Source organism: Pan troglodytes, chromosome 4, assembly GCF_028858775.2.
Source record: "Pan troglodytes isolate AG18354 chromosome 4, NHGRI_mPanTro3-v2.0_pri, whole genome shotgun sequence".
NCBI classification, from domain to species: Eukaryota; Metazoa; Chordata; class Mammalia; order Primates; family Hominidae; genus Pan; species Pan troglodytes.
In genome coordinates, this window is record NC_072402.2 from 15,043,710 (window position 1) to 15,069,975 (window position 26,266).

Sequence of the window (26,266 nt, forward strand, 5' to 3'; positions counted from 1 at the left end):
TTTTGAAAGCTGTTGCAGCGGCTTATTCAGCACAAAAGGGATGGAGCTTTAGAACGTGATACACAGAGTGCTTTCTGGGTTTCCAAAACTTGGTCAAATATGTGCCAATACATTTTGATTGAAGGATAAGGTGCTATTGAATAGTGTGCATAGTTTGGTGCATAAGGTTGTGAGGATGTTGGACTTGTTTTCTGTCTTTACACTTGTGCATGGGCAGGTGGGATCATCAGCTCTTATCTGAAAGTCTGGGGAAGTAGAATAAACTTTTCAATTTCTGTCTTTGAGATGAAGCCCTACCTGTAGATGACCCTGTTTTAATTGTCATTCTCCTGACCATTACATTACACATTACACATCACTGCCTTTGTTAATAGGAAGCCTTCTCCCAGGCCAGAGTGGCCTTTTCTTGTTAATATTTCACATGATTCTAGGTCTTTGCCATCAGACAAAATTCAGCACCTGTATATGGAGTTAGAAATATTTTAGTATTAAGTATTTCACTTAAACAGTGAGGGCACATAGCACATTTAATGTTTGGAATCAAAGCCATTTTAGAAACCCTTATGCCCCAGCAAAAGAAACTATCATCAGAGTGAACAGGCAACCAACAGAATGGGAGGAAATTTTTGCAGTCTAGCCATCTGACAAAGGGCTAATATCCAGAATCTACAATGAACTTAAACAAATTTACAAGAAAAAAAAAACCTATCAAAAAGTGGGCGAAGGATATGAACAGACACTTTTCAAAAGAAGACATTTATGCAGCCAACAAACATATGAAAAACTCATCATCACTGGTCATTAGAGAATGCAGATCAACCACAATGAGATACTATCTCACACCAGTTAGAATGGCGATCATTAAAAAGTCAGGAAACAACAGATGGTGGTGAGGCTGTGGAGAAATAGGAATGCTTTTACACTGTTGGTGGGAGTGTAAATTAGTTCAACCATTGTGGAAGACAGTGTGGCGATTCCTCAAGGATCTAGAACCAGAAATGCCATTTAACCCAGCAGTCCCATTACTGGGTATACACCCAAAGGATTATAAATCATTCTACTATAAAGACACATGCACACACATGTTTATTGCGGCACTGTTCACAATAGCAAAGAGTTGGAACCAACCCAAATGCCCATCAATGATAGACTGGATAAAGAAAATGTGGCACATATACACCATGGAATACTATGCAATCATGAAAAAGGATGAGTTTGGGCCGGGCACAGCGGCTCATGCCTGTAATCCCAGCACTTTGGGAGGCCAAGGCAGGTGGATCATGAGGTCAGGAGATCGACACCATCCTGGCTAACATGGTGAAACCCCGTCACTACTAAAAATACAAAAAAATTAGCCGAGCGTGGTGGCAGGCGCCTGTATCCCAGCTACTTGGGAGGCTGAGGCAGGAGAATGGCATAAACCTGGGAGGCGGAGCTCGCAGTGAACTGAGATCACACCACTGCATTCCAGTCTGGGCGACAGAGCGAGACTCCATCTCAAAAAGAAAGAAAGAAAAAAAAAAGGATGGGTTCATGTTCTTTGCAGGGACATAGATGAAGCTGGAAACCATCATTCTCAGCAAACTAACTCAAGAACAGAAAACCAAACACCACATGTTCTTACTCGTAAGTGGGAGTTGAATAATGAGAACACATTACACAGGGAGGGGAACATCACACACTGGGGCCTGTCGGGGGGTGGGGGTCTAGGAGAGGGATAGCATTAGAAGAAATACCTAATGTACACAACGGGTTGATGGGTGCAGCAAACCACCATGGCACATGTACACCTGTGTAAGAAACCTGCACATTCTGCGCATGTATCCCAGAACTTAAACCCTTATGCCCTAAAACATGTCTTCAAGAATAAGAGAAATCATGCCTGAGAGATTTCACAATTTATATGCTTTCAGTATTCCTTGTACAGTTGGTTTATTTTTTTAGAGGCTTTCTTCTACAGCTTCCTCTCTTCTCCAGGCTATCTGATAACCTTTGATTATGCTTCTTACCAGTAACAAGCATTATTGAACATCTATATGGTGCTCATTTAACTCTAAGCTCTGTCCTAGGTGCTAGTGTAAAGTGGTGAGTAGCACAGACAGGGCCTGTCTTCACAGCAAGGAATACAGCAAGGAATACAACCAGTTGTAAAGGAATACAACCTTTACATGCAATACAGATCATTGCATGTAAAGGACATAATTACAAAATGCAAAGTGCAAATCATGGCATTAAAAGTGCGATTGAACAGTAAGGTAGATCCTCCTGCTCCAAAGTACCCCTTCCTCTCCAGAAGTAACATTTTAGAAGCAAAGAAGTTTGTGTTAATAATTTAAAAGCCTCTTAGGAAAAGGAAACTTTATTATTTCAGCATGATTAAACAGTTGTCAGGTACAGTATTTGGAAAAGTAATGTGTTTTATGGCCATGATTTAATAGTGTAGCCCTATGATAACTCTTGTTTCTTGTTTGGTTTTAATACAGGAGATACAGCAGCGACATGGATTAGCCAATTCCATTTCTTCCTACCTTATTAAACCAGTTCAGCGAATAACGAAGTATCAGCTCCTTTTAAAAGTATGTATAATGCGTCTTCAGCCTGTGAAATTTTATGAATTATGTATTATTTTGACATTTACTATATATTTATATAATTACCCTGAATTCTTTGAAACACCTAGTCAATTAATTTTACTTTTTAATTCATTAGTATTTATTGACCTGCCTAATTTCTCATTGCAGGAGTTAAATGAGAGTGTGTGTCATGATTATGCGTCTGAACTGCACTGACTGACCCTAAACATAAAATGAGAAATCATCAGTTCTTGATATTTTAGTACCCTTAGTTCCCAGCTGTGGCTTGCTGACTGCGGGCCAGGCATGGTCCACTTTGGTACGCTCTGCATATGTTAACCTCCCAACAATGCTAGTCTGCAGGCATGAAAACTAGCCTCAGACTGTAGACTGTAAGGAGTGTGCCCAGAATCACCACTCAAACACGTTAACAGGCTCAGCTCAGAACACAGATCTGGCTGATGCCCAGGGCTTCCACTGAAGCCACGGAGAACCCATGCCCAGGAGGCTTCCTCTGTCTTGTTGCTTGTCCCTGATGTCACACCCCTCGCGGCACACCTTGTCCATACAGACCGCAAGTATTGGAGTCAGGCTGACCTCTGCTTTTTATTAGTTGTGAATGACTATAGTTAAAATCACATTTAAGAAAACAATAGTGATTAGTCTTGACAATAGAAAGGTAAACAAAACTTAGAATTTGTGCTAAGAGTTGTCACAAAATGTATTTTATTTTTATATTATATATCATCAATACACATTTTCTTGACTACCTAAAAATTGACAGATTTTGTCTGGTAATGTTCAGCATACCATTTTCTCAGCTGGTGAATGTTATTAAGCATTAAAATGTAGAAACATGCGTTCATCCCAGTGATGGTATTCTGTGAATCCTGCCATGTTCCAGGGACTGCCCTAGGCTCGACAACGGGAAGTTATTATGTAATCTGTCTAGATATAAAAGAAATTTAGAAGATGGAGTTACAAATGCTGAAACTGTTCTTTACCCTTTTTGTTAGCAAGAAAAATCTACAGACAGTAATAAGTAGCTACATCGTTTTGTGAAAGTGATACTATTATGGGATTTTTCAATTGGAAAAGCTCTCCTGTACTTTTATATCAAAATGCCATTAAGTGATTATGTGACCATTCCCGCAGAAATATATAGTTACTATGAATGCAAAATAAGTCAGGAGGCGAATTTGTTCATATTCAAATTTGTCCTTTGCTTTCTAATTCTACAAAGGCAATTTACCTTTCAGTGTCCTCAAGATGTAAGGATTTTGTTTTCAGCATGTAGTTCTGCTAAACTGGTGCTTAAATTTGTAAACCTCGCCTTACTCTGCCAGAGGTTCTTCAGGAGAACAGTGATAAGCTCCCTTGAGCTCCCCAACAAGGAAGGTTTTCTGCCAGTTATCAGTTAGTAGGCTCAGTACGCTGCATTTGTGAGCAGTGTTTGCCATGCTGCTTAGAATCACAGGTAAACACCATCTGGTGATGAGGGAAGGTGCCCATCAGGCAGCTGAGTTCCTCTCAAGTAGCCACTGGGAGACCAGTGCTGGCTGCAGTGTCATACCTCTCTTTTGTTGACTACCAAGACACAAAACACTGCTATTGCTATTACTGACTGGTAGTAATTATTAATACACCAATAAGAAAGTATCTTGGCTGTAATCCCAGCACTTTGGGAGGCCGAGGCAGGCGGATCACGACGTCAGGAGATGGAGACCATCCTGGCTAACACGGTGAAACCCCGTCTCTACTAAAAATTCAAAAATATTAGCCGGGCATGGTGGCAGGCGCCTATAGTCCCAGCTGCTCGGGAGGCTGAGGCAGGAGAATGGCATGAACCTGGGAGGCAGAGCTTGCAGTGAGCTGAGATCACGCCATTGCACTCCAGCCTGGGCGACAGAGCGAGACTCCGCTTAAAAAAAAAAAAAAAAAAAAAAAAAGTATCTTGGAGCCCACCAGAAGGTGAACTTACTGTTCCTGTTATCATTCATTTAATAACGGATGTTTCTCTAAATGGCTTTGCAATGTAATCACACACATAGGGCTCCCCGGAGAGATGTAATTCAACCATTAGAGCTTTTCTAAACATCCTACGCAAAAAGGAAATGCATTTGACTGTAAGTACTCATGCGGTGTTACTGTTTCTGCTGCGTGGATTGGCTGGTCCGGTTTAGATGGGACGTTGCATTCATAGCTCCAGGGTGCAGAGTCACGCTGGGATTGTGTGGTAAACGCACAGTTGGACCTGGCATGGCGGTCAGCTGTAACCAGTAGCTGATCGTGTGTTACATAATAATTAAATATTTCTATTTATCTTTTTTTTTTTTTTTTGAGACAGGGTCTTGCTCTGTCCCCCAGGCTGGAGTGCAGTGGCACAATCTTGGCTCACTGCAGCCTCCACCTCCCAGGTTCATGTGATTCTCCTCCCTCAGTCTCCCAAGTAGCTGGGATTACAGGCGCATGCCACCATGCCCAGCTAATTTTTTTTTTTAAAGTAGAGATGGAGTTTTACCATGTTGGCCAGGCTGGTCTCGAACTCCTGACCTCAAGTGATTCACCCACCTCAGCCTCCCGAAGTGCTGGGATTACAGGCGTGAGCCACCACACCCGGCCTCTGTTTATCATTTTTGAGGCTTGATTGTTAACAGGTATACTAATTTCATCTTAAACTGTGAATACATCTGGCTTACTCTGATTAGAACAGGACAAACCCTGCCATCCATTGAATAAAGAGGTAGTAGTTTATTTCTGTGAGAACATATGCCCAGTTGACCACATTCTGCTTTTATCTTGAAAGCCATGGGCTTTCATAAACTGTTTCTGCCAAGGTCTTATTGGCAGAGCATTCTGCAGTCTTTACCTAGTTTCTGTTGTTTATCTTTGCAGGAGCTGCTGACGTGCTGTGAGGAAGGAAAGGGAGAGATTAAAGATGGCCTGGAGGTGATGCTCAGCGTGCCGAAGCGAGCCAATGACGCCATGCACCTCAGCATGCTGGAAGGTAAAGGACCCTCCATACCCCAGTGTGCATCTATGCAGTTTCTAATGACACTGTTTGTAAATGGATTTCCTGAACCCTAAAAATCCCCGCTTTATGTCTCTATGTTAGTGGTTAAGAACATTTCTTAAAGAATCAGTGTCATTGCTTTTCTTAAGGACCACATAAAATGCTTCTATACTCATTGAAAGCCTTTTCTGGTCCCTTCACTGGAAAACAGCCTCTCCACACTCTGGACTCCAATAGCACTTTGTGTCGCTTGCTGCAGGCCACCTGTTCTCCCTGTTAGATGGATGGGTAGGTGGGTGTATGGATGGATCAAACCCCAGGACTGTAAAATCCTTAAAAGAATGTGTTGCTTCCCCACCTCTGTATCCATTGCATCACTTGCTATAGCCTGGAACATAGTAGGCACCAGATATTTCCTTGTGTAACATGGTAAAGAGAAAATTAGATAAATATGTTTCAAAATTAGAGCAATTATAATTTCCATAAATGCCTCTGTTTAAGAAAGCTCTTCCTGTTGTGCAAAGCTTGGTTCTTGCCAGGCTACACAGAATAAGTTTTAATCCTGCCCCAAATGCTTTTGCTAGCCTGTGTCTTTATGGGTAACACTGAACATAGGTGCCACTGTGGGTAATAAGACCCAAAACTCAGAGGCCAGGCAAAACAGATTTTTCTTTCTCTGATATAAAATGCTGATCTGGTATGGCCACCCTTCATGATGTCATCCAGGACTCAGGCTGTGTTCCAGCTAGTTTCTCTCCATTCTAGTTGTTTTTCTGGCTGGCTAGGTCCAGGGTGTTTCAAGACCATGCCAACATTCCATTTAGCAGGAAGTGGGAAAGAAGGTCAGGGAGGAAACTCCAGATGGGCAGACACTAGCAGTGGTACCCGCTACTTTGCTCTCTTGCCCAGAGCGTAGGTACCCGAGCTGCTTTTAACTGTTCATGGGGCTGGGGGATGGAGTGCTTATTTTGAGCAGCCCTAGTGGGAGCTTCTACTGTGAGAGTAAAAAGAGAGTGGAAGTCAGGAGGTAATGGGCAGCCTCTGCCCTAGGGCTGGCTTTACTAAGCCCTGGTGGCTTCATAACCAGGTGATAAAGTAGGCCACTTCCATGAAGAGAGGAGCAGTCGTGAAGTCCAGAGCACGACTGATTCACATGCAGAATGTCACATTCAGAGGAGGGAGGGTGCACCAAGCACGGGCAGCCAGGGACTTCTCCAAGAAGCAAGACCAGGACAGGTCCTTGAAGAAAGGCTGGACCTGAGCAGAATGTCTGGGAAGGATGCTCTGGGCTGAGGAAGCAGAGAGAATCAAGACGGAGGCTGGGAAGTAGGTGGGGGCTTAGAGGAGAGTCGGAACTGTTTCAGAGGAGGAGCTTTCTGTGGTGGGATGCTGCAGGAGAGGGCTGAAGAGAAGTAGAGGGTGGAACCAGATCTCAACTGTTGCAGAGGCCCACCAGAGGGATAGAACTCAAAGAATAAAGCCATGAGGAATCGCAGAATGTTTTTGAACAAAGGAAAATATATGTAAAGTGGTGTGTTAGGAAGAATTATCCTCTGTAGGATGGGTCAGTGGCGTCGAGTCAGGATCAGATGGGAAACTCTTATCTGGGGTTGGTCGATGGGCATTTTTAAAATGTTGAAAATACTAATAATGCTTTCTTGTGCATCAGTTTTTATTTTTCTTTTAAATTGATTTGCCTCCCTTTTTTCATGTTGTAGGGTTTGATGAAAACATTGAGTCTCAGGGAGAACTCATCCTACAGGAATCCTTCCAAGTGTGGGACCCAAAAACCTTAATTCGAAAGGGTCGAGAACGGCATCTCTTCCTTTTTGAAATGTCCTTAGTATTTAGTAAAGAAGTGAAAGATTCCAGTGGGAGAAGCAAGTACCTTTATAAAAGCAAATTGTTTGTAAGTATAGGCGTTCAGAATTGTAAGTCTAAAGGTAACACAATTGCAGTCTTTTTGTAGGTAGAGAAGAATTGTTCATTGTCTTCAGTTTAACCTCCCAATCTGTCCTGAAATGTTCAAGTCTGAATTGTGGTAGGGTTTTCATCTTCAGTGAAATTATTTCCCACCCTCAAGTCCACTAGAGGGTGCTCTGGAGTTTATAGACTTAGGAAACTTGCTCTTCTTAAATCCCGTATCATATAACTGCAGGATAAGAAAACATTTCATAAGTGAAATCATTTATCTCCGGTGTGCTTAACTAGCTTTATAAATAAAATAATCATATCTATGACTAAGTTCTTATTATAACTAATTTTTCAACCATAAACATTGGAGTATATGGAAACAGCCTTACTGGGTGGCTCACATTTAAAAATAAATGTATGAAATATAAATGCATGAGTAAATTTATGGTTGTTTATAACAGTGAAATGTCATTATTAGAGAAAATATACTTAAGCCAAAGTACAGTCTGAAAGATCCACAGCCGCAGCTATGTGGAGACAGCTGCCCCTGAGTGCTTGGCAGATCCGGTGATGCATTTTAATTCGTAACCTGTCATTGTACTTCTTGGCAAGAGCAACATACCTGCTGCCATTTTGTGACCACTAGCTAGCCTTACCAGCCTCCCCAAGGGCAGCATCGTCTCTGGATCCAGTGTACTTCCATCTAATTTAGTGGGCCGTTTCTCAGAGGCTTATTCATGCAGGGTCGCTGGGCAGGGCCAGGCAGAAGGGACGATTGGGTTGCACTAAGGAGGAATCATCATCAAGAAAAGAATAGAAAATGCCAAGAAGGTGGGTTTCTTTACAGCAGATCTCTTATAAATACTGGTAGATGTTTGCAATTTGGACAACTTACACATCATACTTTTTGTGATGTCCATATATAATGAAATTCTTCGAGTAATAAAATGTCTCCGAGTATGGAAATCATCTGAGTAATAATCTGGAATTCACAGGTTCCAAATGATGGTTTTCATACCATTTTGTTTGGCTTGTGTCCTGTTTGAGATCGTGTTTTGGATCACAGCTTGCGTGACATCATTTTAGGTCACATTCTGACTGGAAAGAAAAAAATGCAACATTGCTGGCTAGTAATTTCATTAGCTGGCTTTAATCTCTCTTTAGAGACCAAGCTCATCTGTTTTAGCAGCCAATACGTCTTCACTTAATTTATCTTTTAGAAGTTAAGATTCCCTCAGAGGCTACCTCTGGAGCTCTGGATGATGAATCACTTCCTTTGCTGGGGTGGAGAATGCATCAGGGGGACCTTGACTGTGGGGGAGGGGCTGAAGCTATTGACCTTTCTCTGCATGCTTCCGTGTTCTGCATATATTACAGAGGGATTTTGCCTCTTAGCCATTAAAATTATTGATGAAATACTAAAAGCTAATGCTATTGATAAAGAAATTGGAAAATAAGCTGTTAAAACATCATTTGCCCTCTGGGAAGCTGCGTCATTAATACTGAAGAGAACATGGTGGCAGCCCTTTTGCAACCAGGAAAGACTCATTTTGCAGTTTGTTGCTTGTAAGATTGCAAATAGTCAAATCTTGATTGTCAGATAGTAGGATTTTCACATGTTGGTTTCCTTCCCCTGAATTTTTTGCTCGTTGACCTGCACTGGGGTCTCCAGTAAGAGACGCTCACAGGAAGCGAAGGATGAAACCAGTCACCTGTAGCCTAAGAACACAATGTCCTCATTATAACTCACATGACAGCTGAGATCACTAGCGACGTTCTTATAACCTAACATGGCCACAAGTAACCAAAACCTGTTTCCTTGGTCTCTGTTTTGCATCCTTCTAGAATTTTACTGTCACCTAATTATATAATTGTCTTTTTATCCAGACCTCAGAGTTGGGTGTCACAGAACATGTTGAAGGAGACCCTTGCAAATTTGCACTGTGGGTGGGGAGAACACCAACTTCAGATAATAAAATTGTCCTTAAGGTACGTTCATTTGAAGCTGGGAATGTGTTGTTTGAAACATTTACTGTGGCCATCCATGCTTGCTTTTCCGTTGTTTTCATATTATTTTATTATTATTTGTTGTTGTTGTGTGTGTGTGTGTGTTCTATTCAGATTGGTGACTACCACAAAAAGAATAGTGGAATAAATTCAGTTTGGTGTTCTGGTGATGAAACAATTTGAGTTAAACTTTCACTTGACTCCTGAAAGGGCAAATGAAGCAAGGTCTGTTTATATTTCTCCCATTCTTCCAGTCTTTGAATTCATTGACTCTATAAGAGATGCAGGAAGTCAGGGTACAGGAGGAATGAGATACTGACCAAAAACTCTGATTGCGCACTTGACCTGTTTCGAAAGGAAAAAGTCACCTGGTGCGTGTTTGAGGACCTGCGACAGGAAGTCGAGGCCAACCGTACCCACAGTCCTTACAGAGTCCTCAGCTCTGTGGCTTAATAGTTTGGAGACGGAGGGAAAGAGGAATGATTATTAGTGACAGGGTTTGATACTGTTATGATTTAAAATTCAAAACCACTAGGGATGCTTTAGGGTATATAGTCTTTGGGGGAGGAAAATATCTTGGAATATTTGATTTGAACTCTGTTTTGATTATACTAACCTCTCCTGGGAATGGTCAAGAGCTCTAAGGTTGTCTTATGTATTTTCCTCCTCTGTGTTTGAGAAAATACAGATGGAACTTTTGGAGCCATCTGGAAATGCCATCAGCGGCTTTGGGATGTTTGGGGGACGGTGGAGCTAAGGCTTATCGAATATTGGGAGATGAGCCAGAGTGTAATGGGACTCTGGTGTATGAACCTGCATGTCACCCCTTGTGTCTCTTGCATGCTTTTTCATCTCTTTGGTATTTTCAGTGACTGTGAGTTACTCCCCTGTATGTCAGCCTTCTAGAGCGTGTTCTTCAGTGGAAGCCATTGTGTTCATAAGATTTTTGTTCATATGTGATAGTGGGTTGTTTTGCAGTGAATATGTGATTACCAGCCCAATGTGTTCTGGCTAGTACTGGCATAAAGCCCTATTTGATATCATTTGCACCGATAGCTAAATTTAAATAACTGTATTTTCTTCCTAAGGTCTAACATTTTAAGGTATACTCAAAACCTGGAAACTTGCAACTTATATAAACCGCTTATCCAGACTAGCTACAGTGGTAGATGCCAAAAGGTGCTTCCAAAAAATAGTGACAGATACTTTAGCCAGATCTGGACTTTCATTTAGGATGTTGTACATGCTCATGGTACAGTTGACAAATAAGACTCTTCTTATTTGTCAGGCTTCGCCAGGTACAAGTTTTCTAGGGAATTTTGGGTAATACCTTTCTGACTTCCAAGGAGAAAGTAAAGGAAACGATGTTCTCATTAATTTCAGGGATTGCTGCATGGTGTTGGTGTAGAGAGGCAGGCGATGGTGATGGTGGGAATGGTAGTGTAATGATGATGTAGGTGGAGGTGGTGGAGACGCTGTGGTGGTGGTGATGGCGGTGAAAGTTTAGATGGCAGTGAGGGTGGAGATGGTGGTGGTATGGATTTTGGTGGTCACGGTGGTATAGATGGTGGTGAGAGGGTAAGGGTGTAGAGGAAGGTAGTGGTATAGATTTGGTGATGGGGGTATGGGTACAGATGGTAGCAGTGGTGTAGATGGTGGTGATGAGGGTATAGATGGTGGTGGCATAGACTTTGGTGGTGATGGTGGTGAGGTTGTAGATGGAGGTCATCGTGTAGAATTTGGTGGCAGTGGTAGTACAGGCGGTGGTAGTGCTAGTGCAGGCAGTGGTAGTGTAGATGGTGGTGAGGGTTTAGGTGTTGATGGTGAGGGTACAGATTTTGTTGGTCTAGATGGTGTGGTGAGAGCATAGATGGAGATACTTTAGATTTTAATGGTAGTAAGGTTGGAGATGGTGGTGAGGGTGCAGGTTGTGGTGAGGGTACAGGTTGTGGTGGTGAGGGTACAGGTTGTGGTGGTGAGGGTGCAGGTTGTGGTGGGTTGTGGTGGTGAGGGTGCAGGTTGTGGTGAGGGTGCAGGTTGTGGTGAGGGTACAGGTTGTGGTGAGGGCGTAGGTTGTGAGGGCGCAGGTTGTGGTGAGGGTGCAGGTTGTGGTGAGGGTGCAGGTTGTGAGGGTACAGGTTGTAGTGAGGGCGTAGGTTGTGAGGGCACAGGTTGTGGTGAGGGTGCAGGTTGTGGTGGTGAGGGTGTAGGTTGTGGTGAGGGTGTAGGTTGTGAGGGTGCAGGTTGTGGTGGTGAGGGTGCAGGTGGTGGTGGTGAGGGTACAGGTGGTGGTGAGGGTGCAGGTTGTGGTGGTGAGGGTGTAGGTTGTGGTGAGGGTGTAGGTTGTGGTGGTGAGGGTGTAGGTTGTGGTGAGGGTGCAGCTTGTGGTGGTGAGGGTGCAGGTTGTGGTGGTGAGGGTGTAGGCAGTGGTAGAAGTAGAGGTATCGTGCTGCTGGTGTGTGTGCTTATGGTGGTAGAGAACGTGATGGGAATGGTGGTAGTGGCGATGATGATGTCCTCATAGTTGTAAAACAAAATTTTGGTTATTTTCACTTCTCTAGTCTGGAAAAGAGAATTTTATTTTTAAGTCTTAAGCAGATTGCGACTACCCAGATTATGAAATGAACTATCCCCTCTCTTAGCCAGGTAGGACCTTGGTATTTAGTACTTTACCTCAGTTACCTTTCTCTTACTATTTCTGAAAAACTGACATCTTTTTTCCTCGTTTAATTTCTTTAAGGTTAGGAGAATTACTCTTTAAGTGTAACGATCAATTCATATGAGAATTTTCTTTATTTCTGAACCATATTAACAGTTTTCCTCAGTTGTTTCCAAACTCTGCCAGATGTTCTTTTGCAGGTACTTCTCTTTAGTTGACCTTCCAAATACTTTTATCAGGCATTTAAATTCCAACCAATTTGTAGTTTTTAGAAAAGTTTCTTCTCCCGAGTCCCTTACTTCCCCCCCCCTTTCCCCGGTCACCCTGCCTCCTTCCTGCCCCCTCGCCAGAAGACATTGGTTTTCCTGCTGTCCTATGTCACTCCGGAGAAGAGGGAGCAAGAGGCTGCCTTTACCCATCATTTCTTTTCCCTGTCACTACCTGTTAGTAATGTTAAAGACAGGTCCTCTGGTTAAAACGGTTTCTGTAGAAAGAGGATGATCAATTTTAATTTCCTTTCCCAACATGGGCTTTGATTTTCTGTTTTCAAAAACAGGATACACAGTGAGAAATGCTGGGTGCTCCCCACTTTGTGACCTCATCTACGATGAGTTATGACAGTTAGGTTAATTATAACTGCAGGGAATTATGCTTATAGGAGATTGATATTTTCTGTGAGGAAATTAGAAAGCTGTTAGGAAGGCCCAGAACATGCAGAAAGAAAAAAAAAACCTCCTTTGAGGCAGAGTTAAAAAAAAAAAAAAAGTCTGGATCAAGTGATGTCGTGCGTGCTCAGTCTGCAGGTGCTTGCTGAGAATCTGGTCTGTGTGGTTCTCAGAGGACATTTCTTGAGAGTTGTAATGGAGTCAAGGTGAATCTGCCATCGGGGATTGGCAGTTGGTGAGCTTGGAACGTTGGGCACATTTCTTCTGTCCACACCTCAGTTGCTCATTTATAAGACGGGGCTGCAGGAGTCTCCCACCCGCAGAGTCCTTATGGGAGTGGATGACAGCATGCGAGAAGCCCTCGGCTAGGCACAGGGGGCTGGAGGTGGTGGCAGCTGCGCCGCTGTTCCCTGAGTCCAGCAAAGGAGGCCGCAAGGCTGTGGGGATTTGTTCAGTTTCCTGCTGGCAGTATGCCCCCTACTGACCAGTGCGCAGTGTTTGCCTCAATAGCCTCAGAGGCGTTTTGGTGGCAGTGAGGGTGGCTGTGTTGGTTTATTTGCCCAGGGCTGCTTAAAAGGTCTTGGGGCTGGAGAATGATGGATTATTGCAATAGTCAGAGATCTGGAGTAATATACGTGCTATAAAACAAAAAGGGTTTTGATGAAAACATATTTTTAAATAGTCATTTATTTGGTAGCATATTAAACATCGGATGTGGTTGCTTTTCTGCTAAAAAGTCATTTTGAAAATAGAAACTCAAGGAATGCAGGAAACCTGGGTGTGGTTAGTGCAAGGTCTGGAAAGGGCCGTTCCGTATCCTAAGCAACGCTAACACCTTGTTAAGGCTTCCAGCATAGAGAACAAGCAGGACTGGATAAAGCATATCCGCGAAGTCATCCAGGAGCGGACGATCCACCTGAAGGGAGCCCTGAAGGAGCCCATTCACATCCCTAAGACCGCTCCCGCCACAAGACAGAAGGGAAGGAGGTGTGTGTCTGGGCGCCTCTGGAGGTTTGTGGATGTGGGAGGGAGGGGCGAGGCGGTGTTAGCTCACCCTGCTTCAAAAATCCTTTCTCTCAAACATTTGAGGAATACGTTTTTTAAACTGCCATTTGTGGATAACATCATTCTTAGTAATGAAACTGCTTTGTCAGAGATAAGAGCCTCTATTGGCTTAGAGTAAACGAAGGGCTGTGTGCAAACCTCTCATTGTTTTGCCTTTCTTACCCCGAGCACCATACAGGGCACATGTCTAACTCATGCACATGACCTTGGATAAGTTATAAAGCATCGAGATGTTGTTGTTTTCTCATTTTTAAAATGGCAACGATCATATCAACTATATTTTATGGTGATGGGAATCCAACAGGATGATATGTTTTAAACACTCAGCACAGTGCCTAGCAGAAAGCCTGTGCTCGGTGAAGGGTGCCTTAACCATTGTCCGCATCCTGGCAGTAGCAGGCACTCACGAAGGCTGATATGCACCTCATTAAACAAATCAGTTGCTTCTCCAGTGACTGCCAGCTCAGCAGCATCAGGAACTAAAAGTTTCTTTGCACCGCCAGGGATGGAGAGGATCTGGACAGCCAAGGAGACGGCAGCAGCCAGCCTGATACGATTTCCATTGCCTCACGGACGTCTCAGAACACGCTGGACAGCGATAAGGTGAGTCACCGCCGGCACTTTGTGTGCGGAGGGGAATGTGGCCAGTCTCTGGTCAAAGCAGCCCCCTACTTTCTGTTACTCACAGTTTGTCATCAACATTTTCAAGCAGTTGATACGTGCCAGGAGTAGTGCCAGGATCCCGTGGTGGGGCAGAGACTTGGGGGATTGGGGTGAGAAGACTTGAACCCTGAGGATTCAGGAGAAATCATTCAACTCTTTCCATCCTGCCCTTTGCCAGTGCCAAGGGTGTTACTGGACATTCGAGGGCAGCATACTTAGACTTTTTAATCTTATTCCTAAGCAGAAGAACCTATCATTTAAAATAAAATCCTACACAGAACACCAGCGTATGTTTTAATTTAGGATCTTTAAGATGGACAGCACCCTTCCAGCGACTAGGAGGGACACAAGATGGAAATAAAGAGTGTTGCTTACAGGTTCTGCGGATCACACGGCATCCCTGGAGGACAGGGAGCATGTGGGGAGAGAGGAGTCCTTGGGCCAGGCCCTTCACTGTGTCTAGGACATTATCCAAACAGGTTTGGCACAGGGCGTCTCAATGAGTGGGCTTAGAGCAAGCAGACACGAGTTTCAGAAGGTCATGCTGTGACTAGGAAGTTGTCACTCTGGCATATCTGCACAGTCCACATGAGGTGCAAGTGTCAGCAGGGCCAGTTAAGCAGGTCTTATATGGCTATCCCTTAGAGAAATGGTCACCAGAAGGAAGTTCTGTGAAGCAGAGATCAGGACCTACCACATTGAAGGCCTGGGAGAAGATGCTCCTGTTATGAGAAAGTCCAGCTTCTCTGGGTTCATAGTGATGCCAAGGCAATGTAAAATAGTAAGAACTCATGGCAGTGTAGAAGCGGAGCTGCTCTGTTGGAAATGGGGGCTGTGGCCCTGAGATGCCCTCTCAGAACCATAGTGTGCAGCAGAACATAGAAAACCTGCCCTGGAATTGGCAACAGTGATGACCACTGTGAGCTAGATCTGATTTTTATCAAAAAAGTTTGTATAGGTGTATCTTCTTCAGAAGCAGCCTAGAGTATCTCATGATTTTGTCTGATACAATCCAAAAATCCCACAAAGTAAATTGCTAGTAGAATTTGGAATCCTGGGTTTACGTGATGGACAAAAGACAAAATGTTCTCTGTCAGCCAGTGGGGAACATTGATCTTAATGAAGTCTTCTGTTCCTGCCAAGACTAGTGTGTTCTGTTACGTTACTAGAATGCTAGACTGAATTCTTTTTTAAAAAATTGACAGTAAATAGGGGGTTTATTTATGAGCCCAGAATTGCTGAGCTTCTCATTCTCCAACGCAAGTCAGACCTCATTTCATGAGACCTTTGTCCCCATCATGAGACCCGGGAGTCTGTTCTCTGCACATCATTTCCGCAGCCCACTCATTGGTAGGAAGGAACAATGCCCTGACCTCACCGTCCTTGGGAATTGATTCAGACAGATGACAGAGTCCAATATTTGGAAGGTTATTTCCGTGGCACATCTTTTAGTCCCAGACTGGCCTTTTCTCACTTGGTTTTGTAGGAGGATTCATGATACTTAATGTTCTAGTTTCAAGGACGGGAGTCAGTAGATTTAAAATACTGCTCTGCTGCAGTGATTCCATTTTCAATATCCTAGTTTAAGTGATTAGATTTTTTTCTCATTATACTTTTTGGGTTCACTAAATAATAGATCCTAGGACTTGGAGTGGTTAGAATGACAAGACCAGAGAATAAAAAGAATTTCTCATTTTATTTTGTTCAAGGCCTTATGTATTGGCATTCAGCAAATATTTCTTGGCAGGTAGTAAAAAGAAATAAGATAAATAACATGTTCAGGCATCTGATGCCTGATAGCATTTCTCTCCGAGACCCCACCTATGGCCATTGAGGTTAAAGAAATAAAGTTTGAGCTTGGAAACACTTTGTTAGAGTAATATTGATAAATTTTTTATTTTATTTTACTTTTTAATAAAGTAATCAAGGGGATTATCTGGTGAATTTCCATGAGGCTGCCACCTGAAAGGAAAGTTGAATCATGGTTGCTCAAGTGTGTGGGAAAGTGGCCCGCATTCAGGGCATTTCCAGACCATTTGAGATCACCGTCAAGCCCCAAATTCCCATTCTTAAGATAAACTCCTAGGGGTCTGCTCTGGATTTCCCCTAGACATGAGTTCAAAAGTTTATTCTTTTTTAAAAAAAAAAAAGTAAATTTTTTGAATGAAATTGCTAAAGAGCTAAGTGGAAAAGTTAGCTTTGGAGGGTTCCTTTTTTGGAAGTTGGTCTAAGAGGCAAGGATAACTTGTTTCCTCGGGTAGTTTACGGATAAATGGGTGCCTGGGAGTCTGGAAATGACCCCTCTATCCAGGAAGGGGCTCTGGAGTCTCCAGTTCATTATTCCGGACAGAGTTGCTGGTGCCACGACTTATCTCCTGGGTGTGGAGAATTCCTTGGCTGGTACCCACCTCCTCTCAGCCCCAGCACAGCCCTGGCCCCTAAGGCGCGTGGCTGATTGGGATTCCCCAGCGGCTTGAACAGAAATAAGTCTCTATCCTGGAGTTAGGAGTAGTGAAATTAGCACGACTTCACATCTGTTATAGCATATTAGGGAGGGCTTATGTGAACTGGGAATACAGCAAATTATATTTGTATCTAACGAAAGAGGAAGAATAAATCACTACCAGAACAGTATAGGTTTGCCAAAAAAAAGAAGAAAAAAAAAGCAAATTTTACCCTAGCAGTCCACTAGGGTATGAAAATGTTAAGAAAACTCCCTATGAGATACTCTATCTGTGAAGATGATTCACCAGTTTCTCTTGACCTCATCTGATGTGTTGTCCCTAAACTTCACTCCTGAGCTCAGAAATCCCTGAAGGGTCGGCTGAGCACGCTGTGGCTCACGCCTGTAATCCCAGCACTTAGGGAGGCCAAGGCGGGCAGATCACGAGGTCAGGCGATCGAGACCATCCTGGCTAACATGGTGAAACCCCGTCTCTACTAAAAATATAAAAAATTAGCCGAGCGTGGTGGTGGGTGCCTGTAAGTCCCAGCTACTCGGGAGGCTGAGGCAGGAGAATGGCATGAACCCGGGAGGCGGAGCTTGCAGTGAGCCAAGATCAGGCCACTGCACTCCCACCTGGGCGACAGAGCGAGACTCCATCTCAAAAAAAAAAAAAAAAGAAATCCCTGAAGGGTCTCTCCTGCCAGTTACACCATTGCCTCTCCAGCCCCGCTCCTGGGAGGCTCTTTCTTACTGAGGACGGCAGCCTGCCACGCAGCGACACTCACCCTGGTATTCTCATGGTTGTTAACCATCTTGAAGGAATGACACTCCAGACTCAGTTTCTTAAACAGACCTGGTGAATTTTCTTAATGCCACTTGCTGAGAGCATCGGTCCTTAGTAGGCTCTAAAGCACAGAAAGGATGAAATGTCGTGTTGCGAGAACAGAACCACAGCGGGTGTCTTACTCCGTTCTGGAGACCTGCATTTGGGATTAAACGGCGTATGAGACTTGCCAATAAGTCAGAATTTGGAATTTGGAGAGGACGTACCCATGCGGCCTTACAAACAAGAAGGTGCATGTTTGCTGCCCACGTGTGCCTGTGTTTGTGTGTGCTCTGCTTCTGTGAGGTTTTCTCTTAGCCATCTCCCTCCTTAAGCCTCTCCAGTAGAACAGTTGAGGGTCATTAGATGACTCAAGAACACATTTTGAAAATCAAGGACTCCATCCTTTCCCTAGTCAGTCTGCAAAATGCACTGTCCCTCTAAACTAGGCTTAACCAGCAACCCCATCTCCGGTGACGGTAATTTTCCTGAGTCTCGAAGTTCTTTCTGCCCTACGTAGTTTAAGTTTAAGCAGCCTCTGATAACGCAGGCAGATGGATCTGGCAAGGGAAATCACTTAACGACATTCTGCCTGTTCGACTTAATTTATGATGTCTGTTATTAGTTGTTATCATGGAATTTGGTTTCATTTCAGAAACTGGGTGGGGGGATGTTTTTGACTCGGCCTCTTGGAGAATTCTGAAGGCAAAAGTTATCTGCCAGGGCTGTTAGTAATTCTCAGATGAGGCACACAAGGTTTAGGGAGAGTCTGAAGGAGGGGCCCTGGAGACGCCCTCTTTCCAGGGAGCACGGTCAGCAGAGCGGGGTTAGCCAGGCCACGGCCATGAGCCACAGGCCCCAGCAGCACATTTCCTACTTTGAAAACATCAGTTTTAAAATATGCCTTCTTTTTGTTCCAGAAGTGAATTTAGTACTGATTCTTGCTGATCTCCATGGTACTTAACCTGATACAATGATCTTATGAAAATATAATTTGGATTCCAAAGAAATCAAGCGCTTTCCAGATTCTTATCTCATCTGTCCTGAGTGCATCTCCCTGCGGTAGGGAGGAGAGCGCTGAGCCGGGCCTGGGGCACTGCAGGAGATCCAGGCCCTCTGCAAGGCCTCCCAGCAGCAGAGGGCCACAGCCAGACACGGAACATGCATTTAATCATCTGTCATTTTCCAGGCCTTATTATTTCATGCAAGAGCTGAATTTGGAGCTCAGTATTTTTACTAAAGACACATCTTTAAAAATTTTTTCCCTGTTTCTTCCTTATTAGTCTGTGATTTATAATCATTAAACTAAAAGCCATATTACAAAGAAAATAGAAAACATGGAACTCAAACCGTATTGTAGAACAAAGCATCTTGAGGCCAACATGGAAAAATGGCCGAGGCGAGATGAGGTATCCTGTTGAAAAGCCGGCCCGAGCCAGCAGGGCCCAGGTGTGAGCTGTCTTTCGAATCTTAAGCCGTATGTTTCTTATTTCTAATGAGTGAGAAATTCCGTTGAGACTGATAACTTCATGTGGAACCCCCTTCCCAAGCTTATAACATGAATATATGGATTCACATATTTAAAAACATAACTGGTTTCAGTCACTCTTTTTTTAAAATTCCTGAGGCAGGATCTCACTTTGTCGCCCACGCTGGAGTGCAGTGGTGTGATCAGAGCTCACTGTAGTCTTGAACTCCTAAGCTCAAGTGATCCTTGCCTGGCCCCCCAGGTAGCTAGGACCATAAGTGTACACTACTATGCCTGGCTAGTTTTTTATTTTTTATTTTTGTAGAGACAGTATCGAACTGTGTTTCCCAGGCTGGCCTCAAACTCCTGACCTCAAGCAATCCTCCCACCTCAGCCTCTCAAAACGCTGGGATTATTGTCCTGAGCCCCACTGCATCCAGCCAGTTTCAGTTATTCTTAATGAAGCCTTAGCACCGTGTTGGAGACATGAGGTTCTACGTGTTGTTTTTTTTCTTTCTTTTTTTTTTTTTTTTGAGATGGAGTCTTGCTCTGTCTCCCAGGCTGGAGTACAGTGGCATGACCTTTGCTCACTGCAACCTCCGCCTCCCAGGTTCAAGTGATTCTCCTGCCTCAGCCCCCCTTGTAGCTGAGATTATAGGCAAGTACCACCACACCCAGCTAATTTCTGTATTTTTAGTAGAGATGGGGTTTTGCCATGTTGGCCAGGCTGGTCTCGAACTCCTGACCCCAGGTGATCCACCTGCCTCGGCCTCCCAAAGTGGTAGGATTACAGGCGTGAGCCACCATGCCCGGCCAAGGTTCCGTGTATTTTAAAATTTAGAAAAGCAATCAGCTCTTTCTGTCAAGTGACATTCTACACTCCAGGAACTTGGTTGGACTTACATAAATTGCAGCGTCGAGGTAGTATGTAAAGTAGTTAATGCCAATACATTTTGAAATATGGCCTAATTCACCATCTTGGGTAAGGGTGTATATCTATCTAATGATGCTTGTGTTCAGCCTCCCGAGGTTGTCTTGCAGTCCTGCGTTCTGCCTCTATTCACCGCATGGAAGGCGTAGGGCTGCTCGGCCAGGCACAGAGGTGTCCCACACCCTCCCCTCTGGCTGGAGCTGCTCAGAGAGGATGCTCTCTGCCTCCTGGCCAGCTCAGGGCTCTGAGTTTCCCAGGACCTCAGATAAGCTTGCCCCATGTAAGCATGAAATTGAGTCATTTAATTCAGAAGCCTTTTCCACAGGATGGTGCTTATTTTAACGTCCTTTATAAAGAGCACTCCCAACCGCAGTTGACCTTCCTCTGCTCAGAGTGTACCTGGCAGTGGCATAGCATATACAACACACCTAAGAGCAGGCAATCAAAAGCGAGGATGTACCCACCAGCAAACCTCTGGCCTCTGCCTCAGCAGCTGGTGGTCTTGGGCAAGTCACCTCACCACTCTGAACCTCAGTTTCCTCATCTGTAAATGGGAATGATAGTAGTGCTCACATATAATATATTTAGATCAGTGACTAGCATGTTCTAAGCACTGAATAAATATTCAGTTTCTGTGTCTCCGTTATACAGATGGCTTCCTCCTGCCTCACTCGGGCTACTGGCCGGCATTGCTGCTGTTGCAGGTTACTGTCAATTTCAGCCTCCCCTTCCTCCATCTGCACACTCTTGGGGCTACAGTGGATTTAGCTGTTGATTGTATTGTACTTGTTAGGATCTGGAAGCTGTCCTAAGAATGAAATGTTTTACTTCAGTGCCTGGCCTGATGAATTGTGGTGGCTCAACTGCAAAATTCTGTGTGTGGAATGGGCACAATTACTGCAGAAGGGGGAGAGTCTTGCGTAAAGCACCTTTCCAGCTGTTCATCTTTCATCCTAGCTGCATGCGTATACAGTGACCTAGTATTCAAAGGGTGGGTTCATTTATTCTCAGATATGTATTGGCCACCCACTGTGTGCCAACCCCGTGATAGGCATTCAGCGCACAAGAATGAATGAAGGAGACAGAGCCCCGCTCCCCTGGCGAGCTCTGAGTGATGGGTTCCGTGTGACGTCTGCTTCCTTCTTTTACTCATCTTTGTTTTCTGTTTTTCTAAGTGATGTGGCTTTTTGTAGTATTTTTTTAGATGAGTTTTTTAAGTTCTCTCATAAAACCACAAACTGAATGTCATCTTTGATCATTTCAGTTACCCAATCAGAAAAACAAAATCCCCCAGGCAGAAGTAGAAAGCCTCAGTTCTAAGAAAAGACAGATTTTTTTTAAGTTTGGTTAGAAATGTTACAAATTAAGTGTTTGTAAAATAGTAGAGCACTGAAAAGTGCTATTTAATGTAAATTTTACACAACATGATCGAAGTTACAGTTGGAGACGGTGATAAAGTTATGATTCAGACTCGAAGCAGGTATTTATTCTGATTGCTCTTCCTGGTGAGGGCCCAGTCAGCTAGTTAACATAAGCTGGTTGAGGTCAGCTAGTTAACGTTAGATCTCAGATCATTGTCCCTCCATGAAAGACAAAAAGAGGTATTTCAAATTAAGCTTCCTCAATAAAAGATTGCTTTGGTCACTCAGGAAATACAGCCAACAGGTTTCTTTGGGTTAAATGGTCCTAAGAAGTTTCTTGCTTTCCAGAGCCTAGGGGAGTGCACTAAGTGAGGCAGGTGTTTTTCAACTGTTTGCTTCTTCCCCGCTCGTTCCCTTTTCCACTTCATAGCCAAAAAGCGTTTACCTGCCACGCCACAGGGCCGCCTGTAGGGCCTGCACAGCACCTCCGGCATTTCTCATTGGGATATGCTAAAAGCAAGAATACGACGTTGGTCCAGGTGAGCTTCTGTGAACCCTTGAAGCCTAATGCGAGGGAGCTGCCATGTCTCTGGTTTGCCTAACCTTTTTAGTTGTATCTTTTAAATGCAGCCGTTTTTCATCCACTATTTCATTCCAATTCATGTATATAACATAACACACTCAAGTCTTCCAAGATCAATTTTCACATCAGAAAAGCAGTGTGTGAGCATGTGAGTAGACAGTAGAGGGACTGGCATCCTCAAACACTGTCCTCACTCCTTCTTTTCCAGATACAGTGTTGAGTATGGTAAGCTGCTGGTTTTGAAAACGTTTTTTCTCACCGATTTTTTTTTCTTTAATTGTGGTTAAAAAAAATGTAACGTAAAGTTTCCCGTCTTCACCATTTTTATGTCCTCACAGGTTTCTTTCTGTACCCCTAGTGTATCGGAGCCTATCACAACTGTCCTCCTCTTTTAAACTCTAAGTGGCAGATTTTAGTGAACGCTGCTTCTTGGAATTTGACCTTATGTAAAGCAGCCTGGGTGTTGGCGTGAGCACGGAGGGCCTGTTGTTCATGTTAGAACAGCTGCTGATCAGCCCCAGTCTCCGTGAAGTTGCCCTGTGGAGAAGCTTGGGTGGGTGAGAGCCTGGGGCGTAATAGCATTGATTAGGGAAGTTGTTCTGGCTGCCTATAGTTACCCTTTTTTGTAACCATTGCTAGCAATAGCACTGTACTCTCTAATTCCCTTTAACCAAGTAATCATTTTTTGGCCTACTCTGTGTGAAACCTTCACGGAACCGCAAGACCCTTTTGTGAGGTTTCTGAATGACTGAACTGTAGTGGGCTGTAGGCTGTGACGGTTCACGGGAGTTAATACACTTTGTTCTTTAGGGGAAAATGGCTTTTATTAGGCCACATTCTCCTTTTGCTTTTGAATTGCTCTCAGAAAATTGGTCAGAACCCACCTGCAATTGATCTTTACCACATTAGACTCTTGTTCTTGAAGTAGAATTGTTTGCAGCGAAGACTGACTGCATCACCCACCACAGCAGTCCGAGAGAGCCCCCTCTTCCTCAGGCAGAGCCTGCCCCAGAACTCAGCGCAGAGCTTGGTAATTCAAACCAGGTATTGCCGCCGTCTATCGAGAGCCATATGTTCTTGAGCCATACATGCCTCGTTGTGTCCGGGGCGGGGGTGTTCTGAGGAGCAAAGGAAGACGTGACAACTCACAGTGTGAGAAGTCCCCAGCCACAGCTCTTGTTAGTTACAGCCATTAACTGCGTTCATGCGAGACAGTGATAGGACATGGTTTCTTTGGAGAACATGAAAAGTAGAATTCTGTTCTATGTGGTAATTGTTGAAGGTTCACATGCTTGCAACCAGAGATGAGTATTTCATTCTCTCGGGTGAAACACAGTAAGTTGTTTATTTTCAGTCATTCTGGAAAGAATTCAGGAAAGGAACCGATTTGATTTTGCTAATTGTCCATATGTCTGGGCCTAAAGAGGGACGTGGGTGTAGTCTTTGGAGGAGGCACATCGGTGGTGGGTCCCTGGCCCCTGGTCCAATTAAGGCTGTTTTGTTGTCATGCTTGTTAGTCACCACATTCATATTTTTAATAGTGAAAAGTTGAAAGGTTTAAAAAAATCTGTCTTCTGATATGAATCTCGCAAGTGTTAATGTGAGTCATGGAAAGTGAGATTTTCACAAATTGCAATCCTAAATTCAATGCATGAGGTGGGAGCCCATGATAGAAATCCATTAAATATATAGAAGCAACGAAGATACTGTGAGAACTTGCACAAAATATGGTTAGAAAGAAAAGGGAATTTTTAAACTAGATAAATAAAATGGTAACTCTTTCAACTGAGGGTAGAAATTCTCTGAAAGCCAAGACCTCCGTCAGACGTAACATACGAGATAGTGGCTGAATGTTTTCTAGTTCGGAATTTAATTTTTCTTAAAAAGCAGTAATGATTTGCACTGCTTCCTCAAAATAGTTATCACAAGTCTTTTGTACACAGAAAAGTTTTTTTTTTTAATTAGCAAACCTGGTTTCAAAGATGTTTTGCAGCAAGAAGTTAAAAATATTCAAATGTGAGCATTGAGGTGCATCCCCAGGACAGCTCTTCTCTGGGCTAGAAAACACCCATTTAATCCTCCCCTATGGGGCCTCTCTTTTTGGGTAAAGCCAGTTGATTTACTGGGAGATGGGAAGATTTTTAAAATAATTGTAGTGCCCTTTGAAATATTCTGTTGTTGGATTTTCTTAACAAGTTCTCAAAAGCCTTTAAAAAGGAATTTTAACTTTGTATATGATTCTTTGGCAGAACATCCTTGATTTTTATTTCTTATGTGCTGTCAAGTACACAGATGTTTCCAATAGTTTTTGATTACTCTTTAAGGGCCTAAAAAATCAGTGCCAGAAATAAAGTCTAGCTTAATCCTCCTTCCTCGGCAGCCCCTCTCTCCCCTTCCCACCCTTCCCCCACCCGCAGCCCATGGCTTTGAGCCGTCTGGAAAATTAATAAGACTCTGGAGAATGAGGCAGCCAGAGGGCAGGTGATGAGACAGTGCACTTCCCAGCATCTGGGAGTGGGGGCTGCTAGAAGAATGTCAGGGAAGCCCAGTGGGTTTCTGCTGGGAGCTTCTCACGTGCGCTCAGTGAAGCAGCGGGTGGCATCACTGGGGAGCTCTAGCCAGACCCAGAGGCCTGGGAAGGGCAGGTCCAAGGGGCCATGGCAATCTGTACCCTCCTTCGGGGCCTGCAGACCGGTCCTGTGTTCCCGGAACAGGAAGCACCCCAGCTCTAAGTCACGGGACTAACCACTCCGTGAGTGTGGTTCTACAAGGAGAGTTCTTTTCCAGGCTGGGCCTCTGCCTTTGAGCTTTTAACATTAGCATCTTTGACTGTTCAGAGACCTGTAAAATTTAACATGGGTTTTCCACGGAGAAGTTTGTAAGATTGAGAAGGGGATTTATGAAAATTTTCCTTGTGGCCTAGCAAAGCTGATTCACTTTGTCGATACTGTGCTTCATGGTAGAAGAGTTTGGTTTTGTTTTGGTCTTTGTGGTTGTCTAGTGGACATGTGTTTCTTATTCTGAATATCTGAACTTTCTCTTAAAAGATAGGTTCCTACAACAGGAGGATAATCAACAGCACAGAGCATGGCAGAGGCTCCCAGAGGTCCTCAGCACAAGGGGGCAGCCCCAGAACACAGCGGGAGTGTGAGCCGTCGGAGGATGTGCGGGCTCCTGGGTCTCTGGGTGTGGGCTTGTGCTCAGGGGACTCCCAACAGGAATGTTTCCCAGCAGGAGGCTGGGCCATTTCCTCCTCCCTTCTCTCACTCCCACAGCCAGCCCCATAGCCCGCAGCACACTCTTGTGTCCCTGTGGTTTGTCTGGGCTACTGCCCTTTAGCAAGAGGTGACAGGGGAGAGCTGAGCGTCTGCAGGCTAAGCACAGGCAGAGTGAGCTCCTGAAGCCAGTGAGGAAAATCCAGGCTTCGTTTTGGGTTTTCAAATGCAGTGCCTTCATTTTTAGAGCATATGTATCTTTTCTTTTTCATTTCACAAATATTTGAACGCTAGCTGGATGCGGAGCACAGTGCGAGGCAGGCTGAGGAGGAGCCCCACTCCTAACAGCTTCTGTAAGTCACATGCCTACCACCACTGGCACTGGGGGACTCAGGGTGACTGTGCCCAGCCCCATCTCCGCCCTCCCAGTCCAGGGATGGAAAGTTCACAGAAGAGTAGGGTGAGCCTGCTTCTGGTGATGAAGGCAGACACACACACGTGTAACTCCAGCTGTGGCTCACTTCAGAATTGAAGTGCCATGGAGGACAGGCACGAGAGGGACCTCTCGGAGCCAGTGGGGAGCTTAGAATAGAGGGGACGTGGGGGCTTTCAGCAAGAGGGATGGTATGGGCTACTTACAGGCAGGACCCTCAGGAGGAGGAGGGAGGTGCTTCTGGCCGCTGGGGGGGGACCTTTGCCTCCTATGCTAAGGCCTTTGTGTGTGAGGGTTTTGCATAAGAGGATGACGTGTTTTTAGAAGGTCTCCTGCCAGCGGTGTTTAGATGGCTTGGAAGGAGAACCTGGAGTCTGTGAGGGAGGAAGCTCAGGAGCCCCAGCGGGACCCAGTGAAGTGATTGGTATGGGAGTGCAGAGAAAGGAA

General features: G+C 44.3%; 1 protein-coding gene across 10 annotated transcripts in view; it reads left to right on the forward strand.

The window, feature by feature from the left end:
* TRIO (trio Rho guanine nucleotide exchange factor) overlaps positions 1–26,266 on the forward strand; it is a 366,740-nt gene that overhangs the window by 248,784 nt on the left and 91,690 nt on the right. For all 10 annotated transcript variants that reach the window (XM_016952961.4, XM_063811100.1, XM_016952967.4 and 7 more), the window contains 6 exons: positions 2,484–2,576; positions 5,469–5,580; positions 7,305–7,495; positions 9,388–9,489; positions 13,676–13,818; positions 14,400–14,499. In XM_016952961.4, coding sequence (XP_016808450.1) covers positions 2,484–2,576; positions 5,469–5,580; positions 7,305–7,495; positions 9,388–9,489; positions 13,676–13,818; positions 14,400–14,499 — 741 coding nt within the window. The remainder of the gene's footprint in view (positions 1–2,483; positions 2,577–5,468; positions 5,581–7,304; positions 7,496–9,387; positions 9,490–13,675; positions 13,819–14,399; positions 14,500–26,266) is intronic.